General features: G+C 51.0%; 2 protein-coding genes across 4 annotated transcripts; one reads left to right on the forward strand and one right to left on the reverse strand.

Moving 5' to 3' along the window:
- Nucleotides 1–230: 230 nt before the first annotated feature.
- Nucleotides 231–14,884, reverse strand: orb2 (cytoplasmic polyadenylation element-binding protein orb2). Of its 3 annotated transcripts, none has more exons than XM_077645931.1 (5): nt 14,569–14,884; nt 13,449–14,076; nt 13,117–13,312; nt 1,450–2,153; nt 231–1,384 (listed from the first exon to the last, which is right to left on the reverse strand). In XM_077645931.1, the coding sequence occupies exons 2-5, from the start codon at nt 14,052–14,054 to the stop codon at nt 1,157–1,159; spliced, it is 1,734 nt and encodes a 577-aa protein (XP_077502057.1). In that variant the 5' UTR covers nt 14,055–14,076; nt 14,569–14,884; the 3' UTR covers nt 231–1,156. The 3 variants fall into 3 exon arrangements, with proteins under 3 accessions (XP_077502057.1, XP_077502056.1, XP_077502055.1); XM_077645930.1 differs by having other exon boundaries at nt 13,449–14,091; nt 14,569–14,876; XM_077645929.1 differs by lacking the exon at nt 14,569–14,884 and having other exon boundaries at nt 13,449–14,268.
- A 158-nt stretch (nt 14,885–15,042) lies between these two features.
- On the forward strand, nt 15,043–18,072 carry LOC144113043 (E3 ubiquitin-protein ligase MARCHF5). The gene is made up of 3 exons (XM_077645932.1): nt 15,043–15,358; nt 15,414–15,619; nt 15,672–18,072. Exons 1-3 carry the CDS (start codon nt 15,309–15,311, stop codon nt 16,232–16,234), a joined length of 819 nt encoding a protein of 272 aa, XP_077502058.1. The 5' UTR covers nt 15,043–15,308; the 3' UTR covers nt 16,235–18,072.
- The last annotated feature ends 332 nt before the right edge of the window (nt 18,073–18,404 follow it).

Here is an 18,404-nt window from a genome sequence, read left to right on the forward strand (position 1 = left end):
TCTGTGGCTTGGCTTTAGATGTATGTTTGCTTGATCTAGGCAACGACAAGACATGTGAGATTTTTCTCTGTGGCTTGGCTTTAGATGTATGTTTGCTTGATCTAGGCAACTGCACAGTCCCATCGTGCCAAGAGAGCAGGGTGCCTTGGAATGCATTCCGACGGATGCTGTCCAAATCTGTCTGCTCAGAGGCATGTGGCTGTGGCCAGAATAGCAGATGCTGCACAGTATCATCTAAAAAAAGATTTAATGCAAAGTGATTGCAAGGTCACTAACATATGACAACATTCTGCGGTCTTGTTATTTGCACATAACCCTGAGCCAGTATATAAAACAGCTTCAACTGGTCAACGAAACCCAAGTAAAGCCGCTAATGTAAAAGCATGACTTATGCTAGGAAAACGAAGACGGCTCGTGTTGGGTGAGCTCACGCGTGTACGCAGGGCTTGACACAAGTGTGTGTAGTAATAAACTGACCGTGCACTGTAACTGTACAAAAAACACAGTCAAAGTGTCAATCTGCTGGCACTGCCTGACTAGTATGTCACAAACAATTGCTTAAAAACTCTCGAAGGTAAAAAAAAGTGCAACTTGAAAACTCCTGCACTCGGTTCGTGTTGCAAAGTGTGGAAGCGGACGGCAAAAAGTACCCCACGCTTGGCGCTCCACTTTTCACGCACTTCTACTAAACAAGTGCGCCTGTGCACTTTTTCTAAAAAAGTCAACACCTCATAAAAAAAGTAACGGAAAACGTCCAAAGGTGAAACGAGCAGAGGCTAAAATTTTGATCACATGGAGTAGCATATAAAAGACACGTCGATGCAGAAGAGAAAACAGCTGGAACCATGCTAGCTTGACGGAGGAGCCACCGGGCTGCTCTAAGAAGTGGCCCGGCAACAACCAACTGCTCGCCTAACAGTAACACACTGGCGTCCGCCGCCTGAGATCAACGGGGAGAGGCAAACGACACACTCAGCAGCGCTGACTACGAATCCCCCACTGACGCCCCGGGGCAAGCCAACCAAGTTTGGCACAACAACCCTGTCTGTGAGCTTGCTACGGCTGCCTGACTAGAAAGGGCGAGATATGTCGATAAATATATATACTACGGGCGTCTGATTGTCCCTAGGGGAACTCAAGCATATCACACGCGCGCCTAGCACCAGCGGAAGGGCACTGCCCGCGGCCGGTCGGCGCCCTCCTTGACCAGGGGCTTGTGGAACTCGCGGCCCGGCCGCGAGTGTATGGTGGCCCAGCAGTGCTCGCAGTAGTACTGCAAGCAGGTCACGTTGGCGCAGAAGAACGGCGCGAACTTGCCGCCGCACCGGGCGCCCTGGCACTCGTCGCACATCTGGTCGTCGAGCACGTACGGCTTCACCTCGACCTGCGCAAATGTGTGCGTGCGCGTGTCGGGCTCATGAAGCGGCGCTCTCGGGCGCCTCGCCTTACCCGCTTCTCGATGTCGCCGTGCTGCAGCTGCACGAAGCGCGCGCTAATGGCCGCGATGTAGCTCTGCTGGTTGGAGAAGGCCACGCGGCCGGCGCCCTTGGGGTACTTGAGCTCAGGATCGGTATCGATGCCCGCGTAGCAGACGCCGCCGTACAGCCGGTCCATGATCATGGCCAGCTCGACGGCCTTGAGCGGCCGCGGCACGCCGCCGACGAAGACCGTCTTGCGGGGGTCCAGCGGCAGCGACGCGTCCAGCACGAAGTCGGCGTCGCCCAGCCGCCAGGGCCGGATCTGCACCGGCTTGTCCTTGATGGTGGGGCTGCTCACGCACAGGTACAGCTTGTCCTCCTCCTGGATGCACGCGTCCATCAGCGCCTGCACCGAGCACTCGTCTTGGAAGAGCAGGAACGCGTAGCCCTTGGGCGGGAAGTACGACTTGCTCTCCGCCTTGTGCGGCCAGTCGACCACGAGCGGGCCGAAACGGCGGAAGCTGGCCGTGATCTCTTCCTCGTCGATGTCCGGCGGCAGGCCGCCCACGAACACCTTGCGCGAGTAGCGCTCGGCCGCCGGCTCGCCGCCCTTGGGCGAGCAGCGCTGCTCCTCGAGCACCAGGTCGCCGTCCAGGAAGAAGGGCGACTTGGCGCCCGCCAGCATCCAGGGTCCGCCGCCCGCGCGCCCTTTCCTCCGCGAGAAGCCGCCGCGCCCTGCAAGTGTCAAGCGTGCTTGGTCGGCTGCTGCGCGATCACCTATGCGGTTTACCGGAACACTTTCTTCTCATTGAAAGACACGTGGCTTCAACACAGAACGTCGTTCGAATTAACTGTTCGATTTAAGCAAGTTTCGGGGCGTAGGGTGTCGCTACCACGCGGCCGCCCGAGCAGTGCCTATAGTCAGGGGGGTGGTAAGCCGCCGCTCTTAAGATCATAATAGAGTTTCTTACTATTTATTACGTAGGGGGAAAGCTGGCGCCCCGACCGAGGACGTTTGCATATGGCGCTTCCTCGAGACCATAGAGCTACCACGATGGATGGATGGATGGATGGATGATGAATGGATGAATACGGCTGAACCCTTTGAATCGGGCGGTGGCTCAAGGATGGATGGATGGATGGATACGGCTGAACCCTTTACATCGGGCGGTGGCTCAAGCCACCTAGCCATGTCTTGTGAAATTTTACTCCTGTCTTGCTTTTAGCCAGCAATCAGATAACCTTCGCTTGGTTACTTCTAACCTCTTAAAATCCACGTTCCCTTCACCATCCCTAAACCCCAATGCCTTGGGTAAATCAGCCCCGCTGCTTTCCACTGTAGGGTGAAGCCCTTTACAGGAAAGTATCAAGTGTTCAGCCGTTTCCTCCTCCTCTCCGCACGCAACGCACAAAGTGTATCTCCTGGTACCTGACTCTATACGTCTTAGTCCGCAAAACTCCAGTCCTGGCCTCGAACAACTAAGAGCTTCCCCTACAATTATCGTAGATATTTTCTTTGACAATTTCCTGCTTAAAAATCCTGTATGTTCCCAGTGCCGATTTCGTCAGCATCCCTGTTTTCCACAAAGCTCTCTCTGTTTCTTTAACCTTTTTCTTAACCGATAATTGCTGATTTGCCCCCTTACTGCTGTCCAGGTATTTGCTTGTCAATTTTCTAGTTCGCTTTCTCCATTTCGTGTCAACATTCTTTATATGTGGGCGCTCTAAGCATCATGGGGCGGAGAGCTACCGACTGCAGCACTACAACTTTTTTGGCCAAGAAATAATGAAAAAACATCGATAATTAAGAATGTCTTATTATTTGATATCCTGTCTATAAATCGTAACAAACGAGCAGAAAAGCTCAAATTATTGTTATTAAGCAATGGCTTGCTCTCCTATTGGCCAAGCATTGCAGACTACAAAAGCCAGTATTTCGGGCTTAACAGGCGCACTTTTAAAAATAAATATGCTTTTGAAAAAAAATGTCGCTTCAACACTTTAAAAGGTTTTTCAAGAGCATTTTGGAGAACAAAAACCTTTTATTGGCGTTGTGTGCTGTTGCGTTTTCGCTACTATGGCTTTTGCACACTACTTTGACGTTCAAGTCGTCTGCGCGCGGAGCCACGCGCCGTGGATATGGAATGGGACATCTCAGTACAGCACTGCTCAGTAGCTCCACTCTGTGTTCCTGGAAAAAACTACTGTCCCGCACCAAGTAGCTCATTACCACATGATGCTTTGCGCGCCCATGGAGTTTCAGGCGCAGCGCTGATGAAACGGTTGTTTATAGTCCACTTCACGTAGTCACTTTCGCGGTTCCACCGCGACCACCTCAGCGCAACGGGTCTTCACTCCTTTTAACTTTCAATCTCGTGCATTCCTTCCCTCACCTTCCTTTTTTTTTTCAACTTATGCCTCATGGCACACTTCTCGAATAAAAAAAAAAAAGGTGCAGCGCCGCCAGCTTTCCCTTTAGTTAATAGTAATAAACTCTATGCTTCACATGGTAGCCGATGTGCTCAGCCGAAAATACTCGCGCCAACGTCGGGTAACAGCTAGCCAACTGCTGTGTCGGCTAGCGGTTAGCAAAGGCAAACAACCGACTACTGGTAAACACATTCCTTCCCCTTTTTTCAAATTATGCTTCATGACACACTTTTCGAATAAAAAAAAAATAGTTGGCCGCCGACGCGTAGGCAAGCAAACGGGAGTTCCCGGGTTCGAACCCGTCCACGGCGGCTGCGCTTTTATGGAGGCAGAACGCTAAGGCGCCCGTGTGCTGTGCGATGCCAGTGCACGTTAAAGATCCCCAGGTGGTCGAAATTATTCCGGATCCCTCCACTACGGCACCTCTTTCTTCTTTGACTCCCTCTATCCCTTTCTTTACGGCGCAGTTCAGGTGTCCAACGATATATGAGACAGATACTGCGCCATTTCGTTTCACCAAAAACCAATTATTATTATTACACTGGGCCACCGATGGCTACCAACCACGTCGGTTCTTTCGGTCGAAAAGCCGTCAGCGTAGCACTCGGCACCGCGTGTCGGAAATAATCAGGGGGTGCGTAAAAAATGTCGTATCGTGGTAATTTGTGGCTCTAGTGAGCGATGACTGACTGGTGTGTGATAGGCGGTGACGAGTTTATGAAATCATTGTAATTAATAATTAAAGAAATGAAACAAAAATGAAAAAAGGGGGTTCAACGGCGTCAAAATGAACTAGCCCAATCTGCAGTTCTTCTAACATATAACGTTCATGGTAAAATCCAGGGTTCGACGGAAACCCATCTGGTCGGGTATGTTCATGGCGGAAATTGTTCAAGCGCCGACCAATCGTTTTAAAAAATCACGTTTCGGCCCCGACTTACGGGGGTCCCCGTAAGCTGGGGCCGAAACGTCATTTTTTTAAACGATTGGTCGGCGCTTGAATTTCCGTCAACGTTCATGGTAGAGAGAGGGTAGGTAGGTGGTCCGTTGACACTCACAAAGTGAGCAAGCGATGGGAAAGCCTCAGGGTGCTTGCCAATAATAATAATTGGTTTTCGGGGAAAGGAAATGGCGCAGTATCTGTCTCATATATCGTTGGACACCTGAACCGCGCCGAAAGCGATAAGGGAGGGAGTGAAATAAGAAAGGAAGAAAGGGGTGCCGCAGTGGAGGGCTCCGGAATAATTTCGACCACCTGGGGATCTTTAACGTGCACTGACATCGCACAGCACACGGGCGCCTTAGCGTTTTGCCTCCATAAAAACGCAGCGGCGGCTGCGTTTTTATGGAGGAAAAACGCTAAGGCGCCCGTGTGCTGTGCTAGCCAACGTTTCAACAACAGGACTTGTCTTCTTGTTGAAACGTTGTCAAGCATCAAAAGGTAAAATTGGCTGTGAGCTTGGCGTACACATGAATGCGCACTTTGCCACATCTTGAAATGCTGGAGTTCTCCAGTACTGGAGGATGGGACAAGCGTTGGAAATTTTCTCGGCATCCCTATTGACTCATCGGAGATCCGATGTAAAAAAAAAAAAGAGAGAGAGACCATGTGCCGATGCTTTAACGCGAAACACAACTTCGTCCCTTCAGTGTCCGTTTTTCTACAATATTGCTGTGCCGTTGCAGGCAGCTTTCGGCAGTCCTTTTTACCTCTTACTGTTCGACAAATCACCGCCGCAAACATGCGCAGCTTGCACGCCTCGGCGTTTGCCTCGCGCAGGCGTCGCGCGTTCTCCCGGGGCATCGGTGCGTGCCGCCGCACCTTGTTGTACCGCGCTGTCGGGAGCCGAATGTTTTGCCATACCAGCTGTACTTACGTCGAGCGGTTTCCATCGCCCCTGGAATGTCTGCCCAGAGGGCCTGTGCGGTGACAGACGACATCGAGTAGAGCACTGCACGGGCCTCGATCGTTCTGAGGCTCGAGACTCAAAGCCTAACCCCGGCCCAGGCCCGGCAAGCTCGGCGTGAGATCCGGCCAGGAACGGGCACGGCCCGTTCCCGCCGCAGCTCAAGAGGTAAATTGCTCATTGTGTGCAACTAGCCTCCTACTACACAAGTAAGCAAGTGTCCGGCAAGTGCGCTCAAATTGCAATGACGTCTGAAAAAATTGGCTTGGTAAACACAACAAAGATGAGAAGACAAGGTGGGTTTGCCCGCTCGGCTTTTTGAACAGCGAACTCGCATGTGTGCAGCCCAGAAGTTTTGGGAGACAAATGAAAAGGGTTGCGTAGCGCGTGTTCAAAGAACCGAAGTGGTCGAAACCAGTATGCTCTTCCTATAATGGCGTTTCTCGCAGCGTAGTGAAGTGTTTTTTTTTTTTTTTGGCGTGAAAGCACACAATCAAAGACAATCTTGGATCCGACGGCTTCCCGTCGAGCAATCGAATGAAGGTCCCTCTCCAGTGGTTCTTATGAGGCTCCAAATGTCCAGCCACATACCGTAACACAAAACCAAACAGGTGAGAACCGCCTTTTTGTAGACCCGACAGCGCGTGCTCACTAAAAGCTGAAGCACCCCAGCCAGTGGCGCTCTGTACTTGAGTAGGCGAACGTCCTATTGCAAATGAGCTGTGTGTACGCTATATTCTATGATTTGGTTTATGGGGGTTTCAACGTCCCAAAGCGACTCAGGCTATGAGGGACGCCGTAGCGAAGGGCTCCGGATAATTTCGACCACCTGGGGTTCTTTAACGTGCACTGACGTCGCACAGTACACGGGCCTCTAGAATTTCGCCTCCACCGAAATGCGACCGGCGCGGCCGGGATCGAACCCGCGTCTTTCGGGCCGGCAGCCGAGCTCCATAACCACTCGGCCACCGCAGAGGCCCACTATATACAGCGCGTTAAGACACGTACGTCGGGAAGAGAGGACACACGAGCGCTATGGGAGTAAAAAGGGAACAAGCTGTCCGCCACTGCACCGGGAGTGCGACAGAGGACAGCTGCTAGCTTACTCCCTGTTTGCTCCTTAGAGTGCAAGGTGTCACAACGGTCCACATAAGGCGTCGCTACAGGGCGGCCCGCTGCTGGATTTTGCGCTTGAGAACCTGCGAGAGCGGTCTTTCGCTGAGGCGTTTCAATCACTGAAAAATGCAGTTTACCTTCTGTTGTATCTTTCAACGCGGACGGGCGTCACGTCCGAATTTACTTGGACATTCCACTGTAAGTGGCGTTGGTTAGACTGTTTACAAATGACGTAGTAAGAAACTTTCTCTCATTCCGCGTCAACGAACTTTCTGGCAAGATTTCAGCGCCGGGAGTCTCATTTACGAGATGTTCCTGGTCAACATTGTAATCTCGTGTGACTACGTGAGAGAAATTCACCTCTAGCAGACACACAAACGAGTAAGTAAATAAGCGTCGAGTAGTTTCTCTTTTTTTCTCAGACCACGCCACGGCCGTTCCATCCGTGTCGCTGCTAGAACGCCAGTGCACTTCCCTCTGCAATAATGAATCAAAAGCTGGACACAGCCCGGCCAGGGCCTGCATCTTCAAGTCCGGGCTCGGTGAAACAGGGCATATTCCGGCACGGCCGGACCTGAGCTTTTGGGCCGCACGTTTTCACGTCGCAGAACTCACCATGGGCCACACTGAGAGGTCTTCGCCTTCGGCAAGGCAGCAGATTCTCGTCTCAGTTGCACCAATGTGGGGCGTGGTGCATCCGGGGAAAATAAATCGCTCAGAAATTACAATACAGTGCCAGATACCGCAACAGAGCACAAGCCTAGCTAGGACGGCTGCCTTATCTCTCAGGCAGCCTTGCTGGACTATCAGTGGCATTCCCTATATCCCATGAAACTTGCGAAGATACGAAGTCTCTGTGGAAGCTGTATAGCTTTCCTTTGTAGCCGTATGGCTGCGCTTGGGTGGATGTTAATGAGTAATTACTCTCTTGTCTTACTCTACGTTGGAGAATTCCTCTAAACAAACTGGACCAGAAATTAATAAAGCACAGACCTAATCCGTCACGGAACTTTCAACGCTTCTAAATGTCCTGCCACTTCGGTAGCGCTCTTTAGTATTCGCCAATTCCTTCATTAAATTTTTTTATTTATTCATCTTCTAAGCAGTAAAAACATGAAAATATTTTTGAACGGGACTGTATGGAATGAAACCAGTAATTTGTTTACTTATTGCATAGCCCTGCAGCGCCTGAAGGCATTATAGCCAGAGGCGAATGACAAACATTTCATATGCAGGTATGGCCAAAAACAAAAATACAATTACAATAAAGTAATAAAGACAGAGAGGCGAGAACAACTGCGCGCCTCGTCATGTATCTCATATGAATGCGCGGAACCGACCTTGAGTGGAGAATTCAACGATGCCAGCAGGTAACCTGTTCCAGTCACTGATCGCCAGTGGAAAAAAAAAATTGTCTTCGAATATATCCGTCTGATAAAAAAAATGAGGTTGGAGCAAATACCGGTCTTTGTAAAGTTCAGCGTTTGAAAATAGAAGCGATACATCACTTCTAACCCGAGGTGTTTTCTGTGCTTTGATAAGGGGTCCCAAGCGAGACGGTGCTTAAGAAACACGCCACTAATAGCGAAAATTCAGAAAATGTGGCTTGTATTTTTTCGTGCTCAGGGGGAACCAGGATGGGGATGGAAGCAGGTTCGGTGTATGCCCCTGTATGGTATGGCACAAGTCTTCAGACGTAGTGGTAAAAAAAAAAAAAACAGAAGAAGGCGCACCAGGCTAACCACCGACCAGACTAACGTCAGGCAGCTATACAGCATCGCAAAGCACAGCGTGTTCACGCAAGGGATCTCATGCTGCTATTATGTTTCACACTTCGCGCTTTCAAATATGAAAAAAAAAATAATAACTTATTCTTCTTGAACAAGTTATTCAAAGTTCTTACCACACAACTACAAAATCTCTTGCATTAACGAGTCTTCACAGCGCCGTGTTGATTCCGTCCCCACAAACCTTTAGGCCCTTCTCTCGGTAATAAAAATAGAAAAGACACTCCCAGAATTTTCGCAGCGATAGCTGTGGCGCGCCCCGCCCACCAATGGTTCACCTGAGCTGCGTACGTACACGGTGGTCCACTTTTAAGGTGAACGCAGGAGCACGCAATAAATCAAGTGTCACACGAGAGTGGTGCCCACATTACTGCGCACGTACAAGAAGCCCAGCAATCATGGCAGCTCCCCAAGCAGTATTCCTAGCCAGTACGTTGACATTTCTTCCAGTGGATGGAGCACGCATGCCCCTTCATGCTTGAATGTTTTTCATTGGCCTCACCTGCCTGCCCTTGTAGAGGTAACTGGTCTCCCTTGACCAGTTATTACGGTTTACAGTGTTTGTAACCTGCAGCTGACCACGAATTTTTAATGCTTTCAGTTTCCCACATAAAACACGAAGTACAATCTGTTCCAGGCTGTGACTGTGCGTGTGGCCCTGCGGCGACGCAGTGGTACCGTCACCATACTTACGGCCCTGCCGCCTTATTGTATAAAGTCGATGAGCAATTCCACAATCGCCTGAAGGCTAACTTTGCCAGGGGCGAAAATTGGGTTTTGAGGAAAGGAAATGGAAAAACGCTAAGGCGCCCGTGTGCAGTGCGATGTCAGTGCACGTTAAAGATCCCCAGGTGGTCGAAATTATTCCGCAGCCCTCCACTACGGCACCTCTCTCTTCCTTTCTTCTTTCAGTCCCTCCTTTACCCTTCCCTTACGGCGCGGTTCAGGTGTCCAACGATATACGAGACAGATACTGCGCCATTTCCTTTCCCCCAAAAAACCAATTATTATTATTATTATTAAAGGAAATGACGCAGTATCTGTCTCGTATATCGTTGGACTCCTGAACCGCGCCGTAAGGGAAGGGATAAGGGAGGAAGTGAAAGAAGAAATAAATGCCGTAGTGGAGGGCTCCGGAATAATTTCGACCACCTGGGGATCTTTAACGTGCACTGACATTGCACAGCACACGGGCGCCTCTGCCGGGTTCGAACCCGGGAACTTCGGCTCAGCAGCCGACCGTCCTAATCTGAGCCATCGCGCGTTGGCCCTTTTGCACACGCCGCGGCGCACGCTTCTTGTTAGACAACATTATTCAGTGTCGCCAAAGGTTGTCCAAGTAAGTCGCGCAAGGTGGCGTGCTAGGATCTATTTCAGTCCAAAGATTCCACACTGGTCTTTGGCGCAGCAGGAACCCGGATGTGGCAACGACTCCGAGTGCAGGGACTTTTCGTTCTCGTGAAATTTAGCGGCATTCGAGTTCTTGCAGCGATACGTGTACAGGGGTGAGCGTGATGCTGAGCAGAAAACTGGAGGGGACCCTTAATCTCCGCCTTAAGGGTATGACGCGGTAGCGTTAATGGGCTAATTAATGCCCATGTATGCGGAATTAGTCGTTCTCGACTTTAAATTCATAGATCCCATGGCAGTCCTGAAACCACTCATGGAGCAGTGGTGCAGCGGTAAGCGATGCACCACTGCTCTGCGATGGCAGGTGCTGCCAGCGGTGGGGCTTGTGCGATCCAGGTCGCTCCTCGTGGACAACTCCTTGCGACCAATAATTAATTTAACTGCCACCTGCCACGGTGGCCAGTTTGTTCACAATCCGGTGGGCAGGTTGTGATGACGCCACGAGGTCACCTGACCCAGGTGGCGCACCTAAGTTGCTTCTCCGGGGTTTTTTCGCTCACAGCGCAGCCAACGACGCTGCCGCCCTATTTTCTGAAGACCGGGAACCTTAACGCTATCGCGTTAAAATACAGATACAGCACAGAAGCGGGCGATTCCAAGTTTAAACGTGTAACTAATTTTCAAAGTGCAGCCTTGTCTCTCTGGAGTTGGACTGCTGCCTTCTCGCCACCACCGCGTTTGCTGTACACGGCGTTAGCCGCGCCCTCGATGGTATAGCTGTCGATAGCAGTTCGCAACGTGCGCATTCGGCGACATACAAGGCAGGTAACGGAGCACGACTAAGTTGTACGAACTTAAGTCGGTCTAGCATTTTGGAAGTTTGCATACACATTTTTTTTTCCGGGCAGTCCGTGGTTTGCATATTCGGCTCTCCTTTCGAAGCATTGTATTACTATGAGAATCTGCCAACCAAAAAGTGAACACGTCGTGGAACTATGTGATCGGTGCTATAGCGGCGGCGGTTTTTTCCTCCAGCGTCTGGCCGCCCACAGCAACAGTTACTTTCTTTGCGCATCGATTGCCAACTTTTTTTCTCGGTCTTTTGTTCCACTCGGAGTTCACCTTTCGGCGTCGGAGTGACATTTCATTTGCAAAAGAGAGGGAAACGACGTGGCTAACCAGAAATTCGAGTGCGGTGATTATCCCTGATAAACTCGCTTAATTCGAACTTGTGGTTTATTCGCACTGGAGCTCTCCTCGCGTCAGCGTTACGTACACTGTCGGTCTTCGAACTCCGCCTGATTCGCAGAAATTTTTGGCCGCCTCCTAATGACCGAGATTCGACTGGGAAAAGGCTCAGCGACTCGTCGTACGGAGGACATCTCAGGTGGTCGTCACTGCGAAAGGCGATGTGTGCCCTCGTGCAGGCCCTACACATTGGAGTCGAATAAGAGTTCACGACCAGCCCCAATTTGGCCCAGCTCAATCGGAAAGGTGGCACCGCGACGGGATCCCCTTACAAACCAAACCTACGACTAACTCTGAGCAGATGTGTATGAGCGAGCAAACACGCGAAAAATCGCACGCTGGGTGCTCAGAAATGCATATAATGTGGACGCACACGACTCCACCTGTATTGCCGAGCCACACGTGGTCCGACCACGTGATCGGGATACTCAAGGTGGAGCCGCGGAAGGAGGTGCTATGCGAATGCAGCCCACGCACCGCCGTTCGGTTAGGCACCACTTGCAGAGCGGGGCTTAATTCGTTTCCGAAATATAGGCCGCTACGTGAAGCGTCGGATGTACGTCACCTTTTCCCGCTTTCGCGACCTTGGCCAGACAGTCAGCAAGTAACGCTTTATTGCAAGGGAAAAAAAAAAAAGCTTTCTGCGGGTGGCAATTAAGGCTAGAGGCGAGTTAGCCTGGGTGAGATCTTTGCCCCGGGACTATGTTGAGAGCCTACATATGAACGAAAACCATAACAACAGTTCGCCTGGACTCCCATCCGCTTTACTTTCGAGTGCGAAGGCGACTGTTTTTCCTTTCTTTTTCACATAACCTTTACTGAGTATATTTCTCCAAATAGCGGATGTAAGTACACCTTCAACAGCAAAATGAATACGAGATACAATTTTGGTGTTACATCGCATACTCAGTAGATGATTTCATACGTTTAGCGCCTGATATTAATGAATCTTATTTGCCTGTGGTCAAATATCATATCTAGATAACAGCGGTCGAGTCCGCAGTTACCTAGTAGCGCCGGCGTACTTTGCAAAGATACGAGTGACACGTTTGTGCAATATTTGTAGCCTATCATAGTTCCCTTTCGTCGTCGTTGTTCAGACACCGTATAGTTTAGAATAAAGATGTAAAGAGAGTGGTTGCTTCAATGATGCGGGCTTATTTCTTACTGCGTACAAAAAAAAAAAAATTCTGGATTCGGGAAATAACTGCTCGGGGAGTTGGTTTGCGGCGGAAACCAAATCAATGCATCCGTAGCTCCACGGTGACCGTGGTGGTGCATCCAATAAGCCACGGTGCACGTTCAAGAGGACGATTCTGCAAAGGTCGTTCGGTGCAATGAAAGCGCCATTAAGACTTTACCATTCTTCACGCTGGTAACTGGCGGCCGTATCAATCCTGATCAAGATTTGCAATCACATAAACGATATGCCAAAAGCGAATTACTTCTATCTGAGCCATGATACGCACCTTTCACGTGTTGGTCATCGTCTCACAACATAGGCTTCCGTCGTAGCTGCATTCTGACCCATTCATTCCAAATACTACCGATGCGCGTAACCACTGGCCAGCTTCAAGCGTTACCGATCGACTCTTCAGTTTTTCTGTCTGCTCCTATGCTTTTAACCTTTCCAACTGCAACTTCCGCCTCGAACAGCTTCGGACCATGAAAGGAATAAATAAACCATCGGCTCAACCTCGCGGCCAACAGCATAAACATTTTAAACTGCAGCCGGGCCTTTAAACTGCTGGTCGCAGATGAGACGTCGCTTTCGCCTTTACGGCTGCAGATGGCAAAAACGCACCGCACCTCCGCGTGCCGGCTCGTAACGACGGCCGACAGACGGAGGCGGCTGCTCACCTCCGCGGGCCTGCAGGCGCGCCTCGTCGGGCCGGAACTCCGGGTAGGCGGCCGCCGAGCCGAGCGACGAGGCCGCTCCGCCGAGGCCGCCCCAGGGCTTGCAGTAGTGGGCCGCCTCGGGCGGGTCCTGGCGCACCATGTCGAGCAGCTGCTGCTCAAGCGGGAACCGCAGCGTGTCCAGCGGGCCCTGGGCGACCTGGGGGGCCGCGGGCGCCGCGCTCAGGCAACGATCGGGCGCCTATTCCGCGGAGCGCCGCCATGTTGGCGCATGCGCGCCCTGCGAGGTGGGCAGCACCCCCGAGCAGGAGTAGCATCCCTCGGGGGCCCCTCACCTGGAAGCCGTCCTCGTCCGGCTTGGGCAGCGAGCTGCTGCGGCGGAACTTGGGGCTCTCCTTGCCGGCCGGCGAGAGCGGGCCCAGGTTGGGCACCGAGCGCTTGAGGCCGCTCCAGGGCGGGCTCGACCAGCTCGGCTGCTGCGGGCTGCTCCAGCTGGAGTAGGCCTTGAACAGGGGGGGCCCCTGAGGCGGCGGGCCCCGCGTCGGGGCCGCGAAGTTGTGCGCGCCCGTGATGGCCCGCCGCTGCGGGTGGCCCGCGCCCAGCATGGGGCTCGGGAAGCTGGGAAAGGCCAGCGTGCCGTTCACCGTGGGGATGCCCTGGATGAAGGCCTCGTCGGCCGCCACGGCCGACCAGAAGTTGGCGCCCGAGGTGGCGATCACCTCAGACGAGAAACCCATCTGCAGCGGAGACGGCACCACGTCCGGGCTCTCGGTCTTCTCGGGCAGCGAATTGGCCGCCGCAGGGTCCTCCCCCTTGCTCTTGCGTGAAGAATAATCTTCCAAGGCTTGTTCGCCGTTAGATGTAGTCTCGACACTTGCGCTAGACAGCTGGGATGAGGCCTGTTTGCCGGCGCTCTTCTCAAGCAGCAGGTCGTCTTGCATCGTGTGGCCAATTTGATCGGGGCTAAAAAATAGAGCGCTGTTACCTGGATTAGGCTGGAACTCGACCGGAGACAAGGCCCTCACATTGGCGGATACACTGAAAGTATAATCCCCCATAAGGCTGTTCAAAAACACCGTGTTTTTACAGCCAGTGCAGGCCAAGTCTCCTCGACCGTCGACACCGCAGACGCACTGCAGCAGAAAACCCCGTCTGCGTTCCGTTTCTGCTACTACTGCGACATCTGTTGCCGGCGCCGTTTGCTAGCTACTATTTATTCGAAATTACGCCCAACACAATAAAACACTCGTGTTTTATTATAGCGAGCATTTGAATTCCAATTAGCTTATTTCATTGGATGTTTTTCTCGTTTTCATTATACAAAAGCATCGTCTGCTATGTCGGGTGTTACGTGCGTCCGTCAGAACGCGGACATATATGGCGTCGCACAGTGGCAGGCAAACGCTACTGGCGTTCTACTGTGAGGACAGAAATGAGGCCGCATTTGCGATTTACCTTTCTTCAGTTGCGACGGCTTCAGCAATGGGCCTGTCGTGCAGTTCTCCGAAACAGATCTTTTCACTCTTCAAGATGGCGGTTGGAGATTCGGTTTTAATTGGAGTTCGTTACGCGCACTTCGCTGCCGACTTCAGGGGATACGATGACTGTTCCGCTCTATAACAGCACACCTAGTCCTGAGAGCAATAAACAATGAAACTCGCTTAAACTGCAGCACTCGCACAGGAATATCTAACAGATACTAGTTGTGCGGTGTACAGAAAAGGAAAAACGGCATTCGTCTGCTACACCTGGCACTGCAGCGCGCTCAACTGCCCCGCAGCAAAGCGCACAAGATCAATATACTGCGTTGTCCACCAACTTTGGTATAACAATAGTGAGAATTAGCTTAGAAGCTTTCTAAAAAATGTTAAAAATTTATGAGCTTGCACTATTTGGTGTTTGCTCATAACGAGTATCACTTCCTGCATCAGTGGCCTGCCCGCGACTGAGTTGCTGTTGCCCAGAGTGAAGGCCAGCTAGGTTGATTAGCTACTTTCGTTGTTTTGCTATCGTTTGGCGTGTTTGAAAGCAAATTGCGGCTGTGCAAAGATTCAGTGGCTGCAGTTTTTCGGGTCCTCTTTGACGGCGCCTATCTGCGGCGTTCCCACAATATTTGTTTGATCACTGGGCAAGTGACAGTCCACAAGCAAAGCATTCGGTGGCGGCGTGACCCACTTGAAAGGTTCCAGGTGGCTATGGTGTCCGCTACCATGAGCGCAGCAAGCACCGACGGGTCCTGTGAACGGTGAGTTTGGTGCTGCGACCGCAGTGGGTCGTGCTGATGCGTGTGTCTGCCGCAGGCGCTACTGCTGGGTGTGCTTCGCATCGGAAGACGAAGAGCGCGACGCAGCCTGGGTGCAGCCGTGCAAATGCCGTGGCACTACGAAATGGGTGCACCAGGCCTGCTTGCAGCGTTGGATCGACGAGAAGCAAGGGGGCAACAGCGCGGCCAAAGTGGCCTGTCCGCAGTGCAGTAGCGAATATGTGGTGGTGCTGCCCAGCCTAGGTGAGGAAGCGCTCGCGCAGGCCCGACATGTCCTGAGCGCGCTGTTTCGCAGGGGGTCCCGTGTACCTGCTGGACCTGATGGACCGGAGCGTGTACCGCGCGTGCCCGTTCGTGGCGGCTGGCATGCTCATGGGCTCAGTGTACTGGACGGCAGTCACGTACGGTGCCGTGACCGTGATGCAGGTGCTGGGCCACAAGCAGGGCCTGAGCGTCATGGAACAAGCTGATCCGCTCTTCCTGCTCGTCGGCCTTCCGAGCATCCCTGTGGTGCTGGTGCTGGCGCGCATGGTGCGCTGGGAGGACTACCTGTTGCGAGTGTGGTGTCGGCGCTCGGCGCCGTTCGCCAAGCGGCTGCTGTTCGTGGTGCCGCCACAGGACCCGCTCTCGGCCACGCGGCTGCTGTGCGGCGCCCTGCTGCTGCCCACCGCAGCCAGCCTGGTTGGTCGGCTCTTCTTCGGCCGGCTGGCGCCTTCTCAGCGGACCCTACTCGGCGGCCTCGCCTTTGTCGCGCTTAAGGGCGCCGCCAAGATCTATCTCAAGCGCCACCAGTACCTGCGCCAGTGCCGCCGCCATGTCCTCGACTACCAGCAGCAGCAGCAGTCATCGCCGCCCTAGCCGCGGCTCTGTGCGAGCCCAGGCGTAGGTTACTCAAAGGACTCATATCGGGGTCCGAACTGCCAGTGGTTGCACCGGGGTTATTGATTTGCTGGTAGCCTCTCATTTTTGACTACTCCAAGCACCAATGACACCTTCCTTGTTCATGCCGGGGCCTTCATTGGCTGCTTTTGCCAGTGTCGTGTTTCATAGGGCCATACCTGTTTCACAAAGGCTCGTGTATTGCAGGATGAACAACCACAGTCACTGTTAATGTGCTGTAAAAATGACAAGGAAAGTTAAACTGTATAAAGGAAAAGTTGCACTCCAGTGTGGTTGAGCAAGACTCGAAACTATGTTTTTGTGGGACACAAGAAAAGAGATATTTCTATTTTGTGCCACAGAATGCTATGCATACATGCTGATAGCACAAAGTGAACCTGTGGATGTTTTGAATAAAGTATGAAAGTTACAGTTTAGCTTTTGTGTATAAAATGCAGTACAATTGCACAGGCTCTTGTACTGCATTTACATTTAAATGAAATGAAACACTTGCTTTGTACATTGGGGAAGTGAATAATCATAGGGAAGGATTTCATATTGTGGACCAGCGCAAAACGGACAGCAGACCTGGAAAGAGAAGACGACACGGGCGCTCTTCTCTTTCCTAGGTTCGTTGTCCATTTTGCGCTGGTCCACAATATGAATTACTTCCAACTTGCCCAGCACAATGTACTGTTAAAGGATTTCAGTCACAAGACCATTATGAATTTCCATGCAATCCTTGTGCAGTGTTCCTTGCGGCACTCCTTGCAATTGTGAGCTGCATTGAATTGTGAGCGGTAGCATCTGCTTCACTGATCAAATGGCATTTTGCTTAGAAAATTGGGTATATATGCTTCCTCATGTTCACACTAAAATAGCAATTAGCCATTGGTTCAGTTAATTATGTCTTGGTGCAGTACTTGCTTGTTTTATCTGAAATAAATCAGCATACGTGTTTTCTTAGGGATGCTGAGCCAAATGAAAATTTCAGAACAGGCATAACAATGTGAGCATAAACCCAGGTGCAAATGAACTGAGAGAAGTATGTGACTGCTTCCTTGTACAGTACACCATTAATTATGTTAGCAGCCTCTTCATGCTTCTTAAGGGACCATAGGCACTTAATTTTAAATGCATGTTTTCTTCTCTCAAATGATGCATTTGACATTAGAATACATGGTTCACTATGTGGTATTCACCTACGACTGCTAAATGATTTATAATTGAATTTCTTGATGCTGCTTCATTTTCGGTTTTATCAGCCGAACGATGGGTGTGAAGTGTTGGGAGTGTTTAGGTCATGTGATGCACAAAAAAACTGCAGTATAATCTCCGAAACATAGTTTTAATTTTAGTTCACTACAATGCTTAGGCCAGCCTGCTTAAGAGCTGGAATGACATTAAACTAAATGTAAGAGGCTATATATTTTTTTCATGCCTCACGTGACGTAAACACCCTCAATGAGTTACAGCCATCAATTGGTTGATGAAACTGGAACAGCATCAAGAAATACAATCAAATTATTTAGTGGTCGTAGGCGAATATCACATGGTGAACAATGTATTCTAATCTTTTACCCATCATTTGAAAAACATAAACGAACTAAAATTAGGTGTCTATGGTCCGTTAAGCAGCTTCAAAGAAGTTCAATTAGCACCTTATAGTTAGCATATTCGGAGTGCTGTCGTGTTACGCACATTCATTGCATGAGCAACTAACTGCACTGGTTTTCCTGCAATGTGTTTGTGAGTGCATACTTGTCTTCACTGTTATCATTGTTAGGGTGTTGTGCCAATACAATACTGAAAACTTGCAGAGTTGGACCTGGATGCTGGATAAATTTGGCCATTATTTCTTTTTGGGGATTTGCCCTTAAATAACTTGAAAAAATAAGGCAACATGTCGCATTAGGGCTGCTTCCATTGGTGCACGAAAACAGAAGAACCACAAGAAGCTGGATAATGTAGGTAAACGACAGAGGTGCAAAAATGGAGCTACATTTTTTTCTGATGTCATGAGCATGTCATATGTTGGTACTGGTCTCAATGTTTCTCCTATAGCAAAGCACTGAGCTGTGTGCCGTACACTCAGGCTGGTGGTCTTGCCCTAGGAACATTGATGGCTGTGCATTATAGATCGTTGCTT

The sequence above is a fragment of the Amblyomma americanum genome, chromosome 1 (genome assembly GCF_052857255.1).
Source record: "Amblyomma americanum isolate KBUSLIRL-KWMA chromosome 1, ASM5285725v1, whole genome shotgun sequence".
Taxonomy (NCBI): domain Eukaryota; kingdom Metazoa; phylum Arthropoda; class Arachnida; order Ixodida; family Ixodidae; genus Amblyomma; species Amblyomma americanum.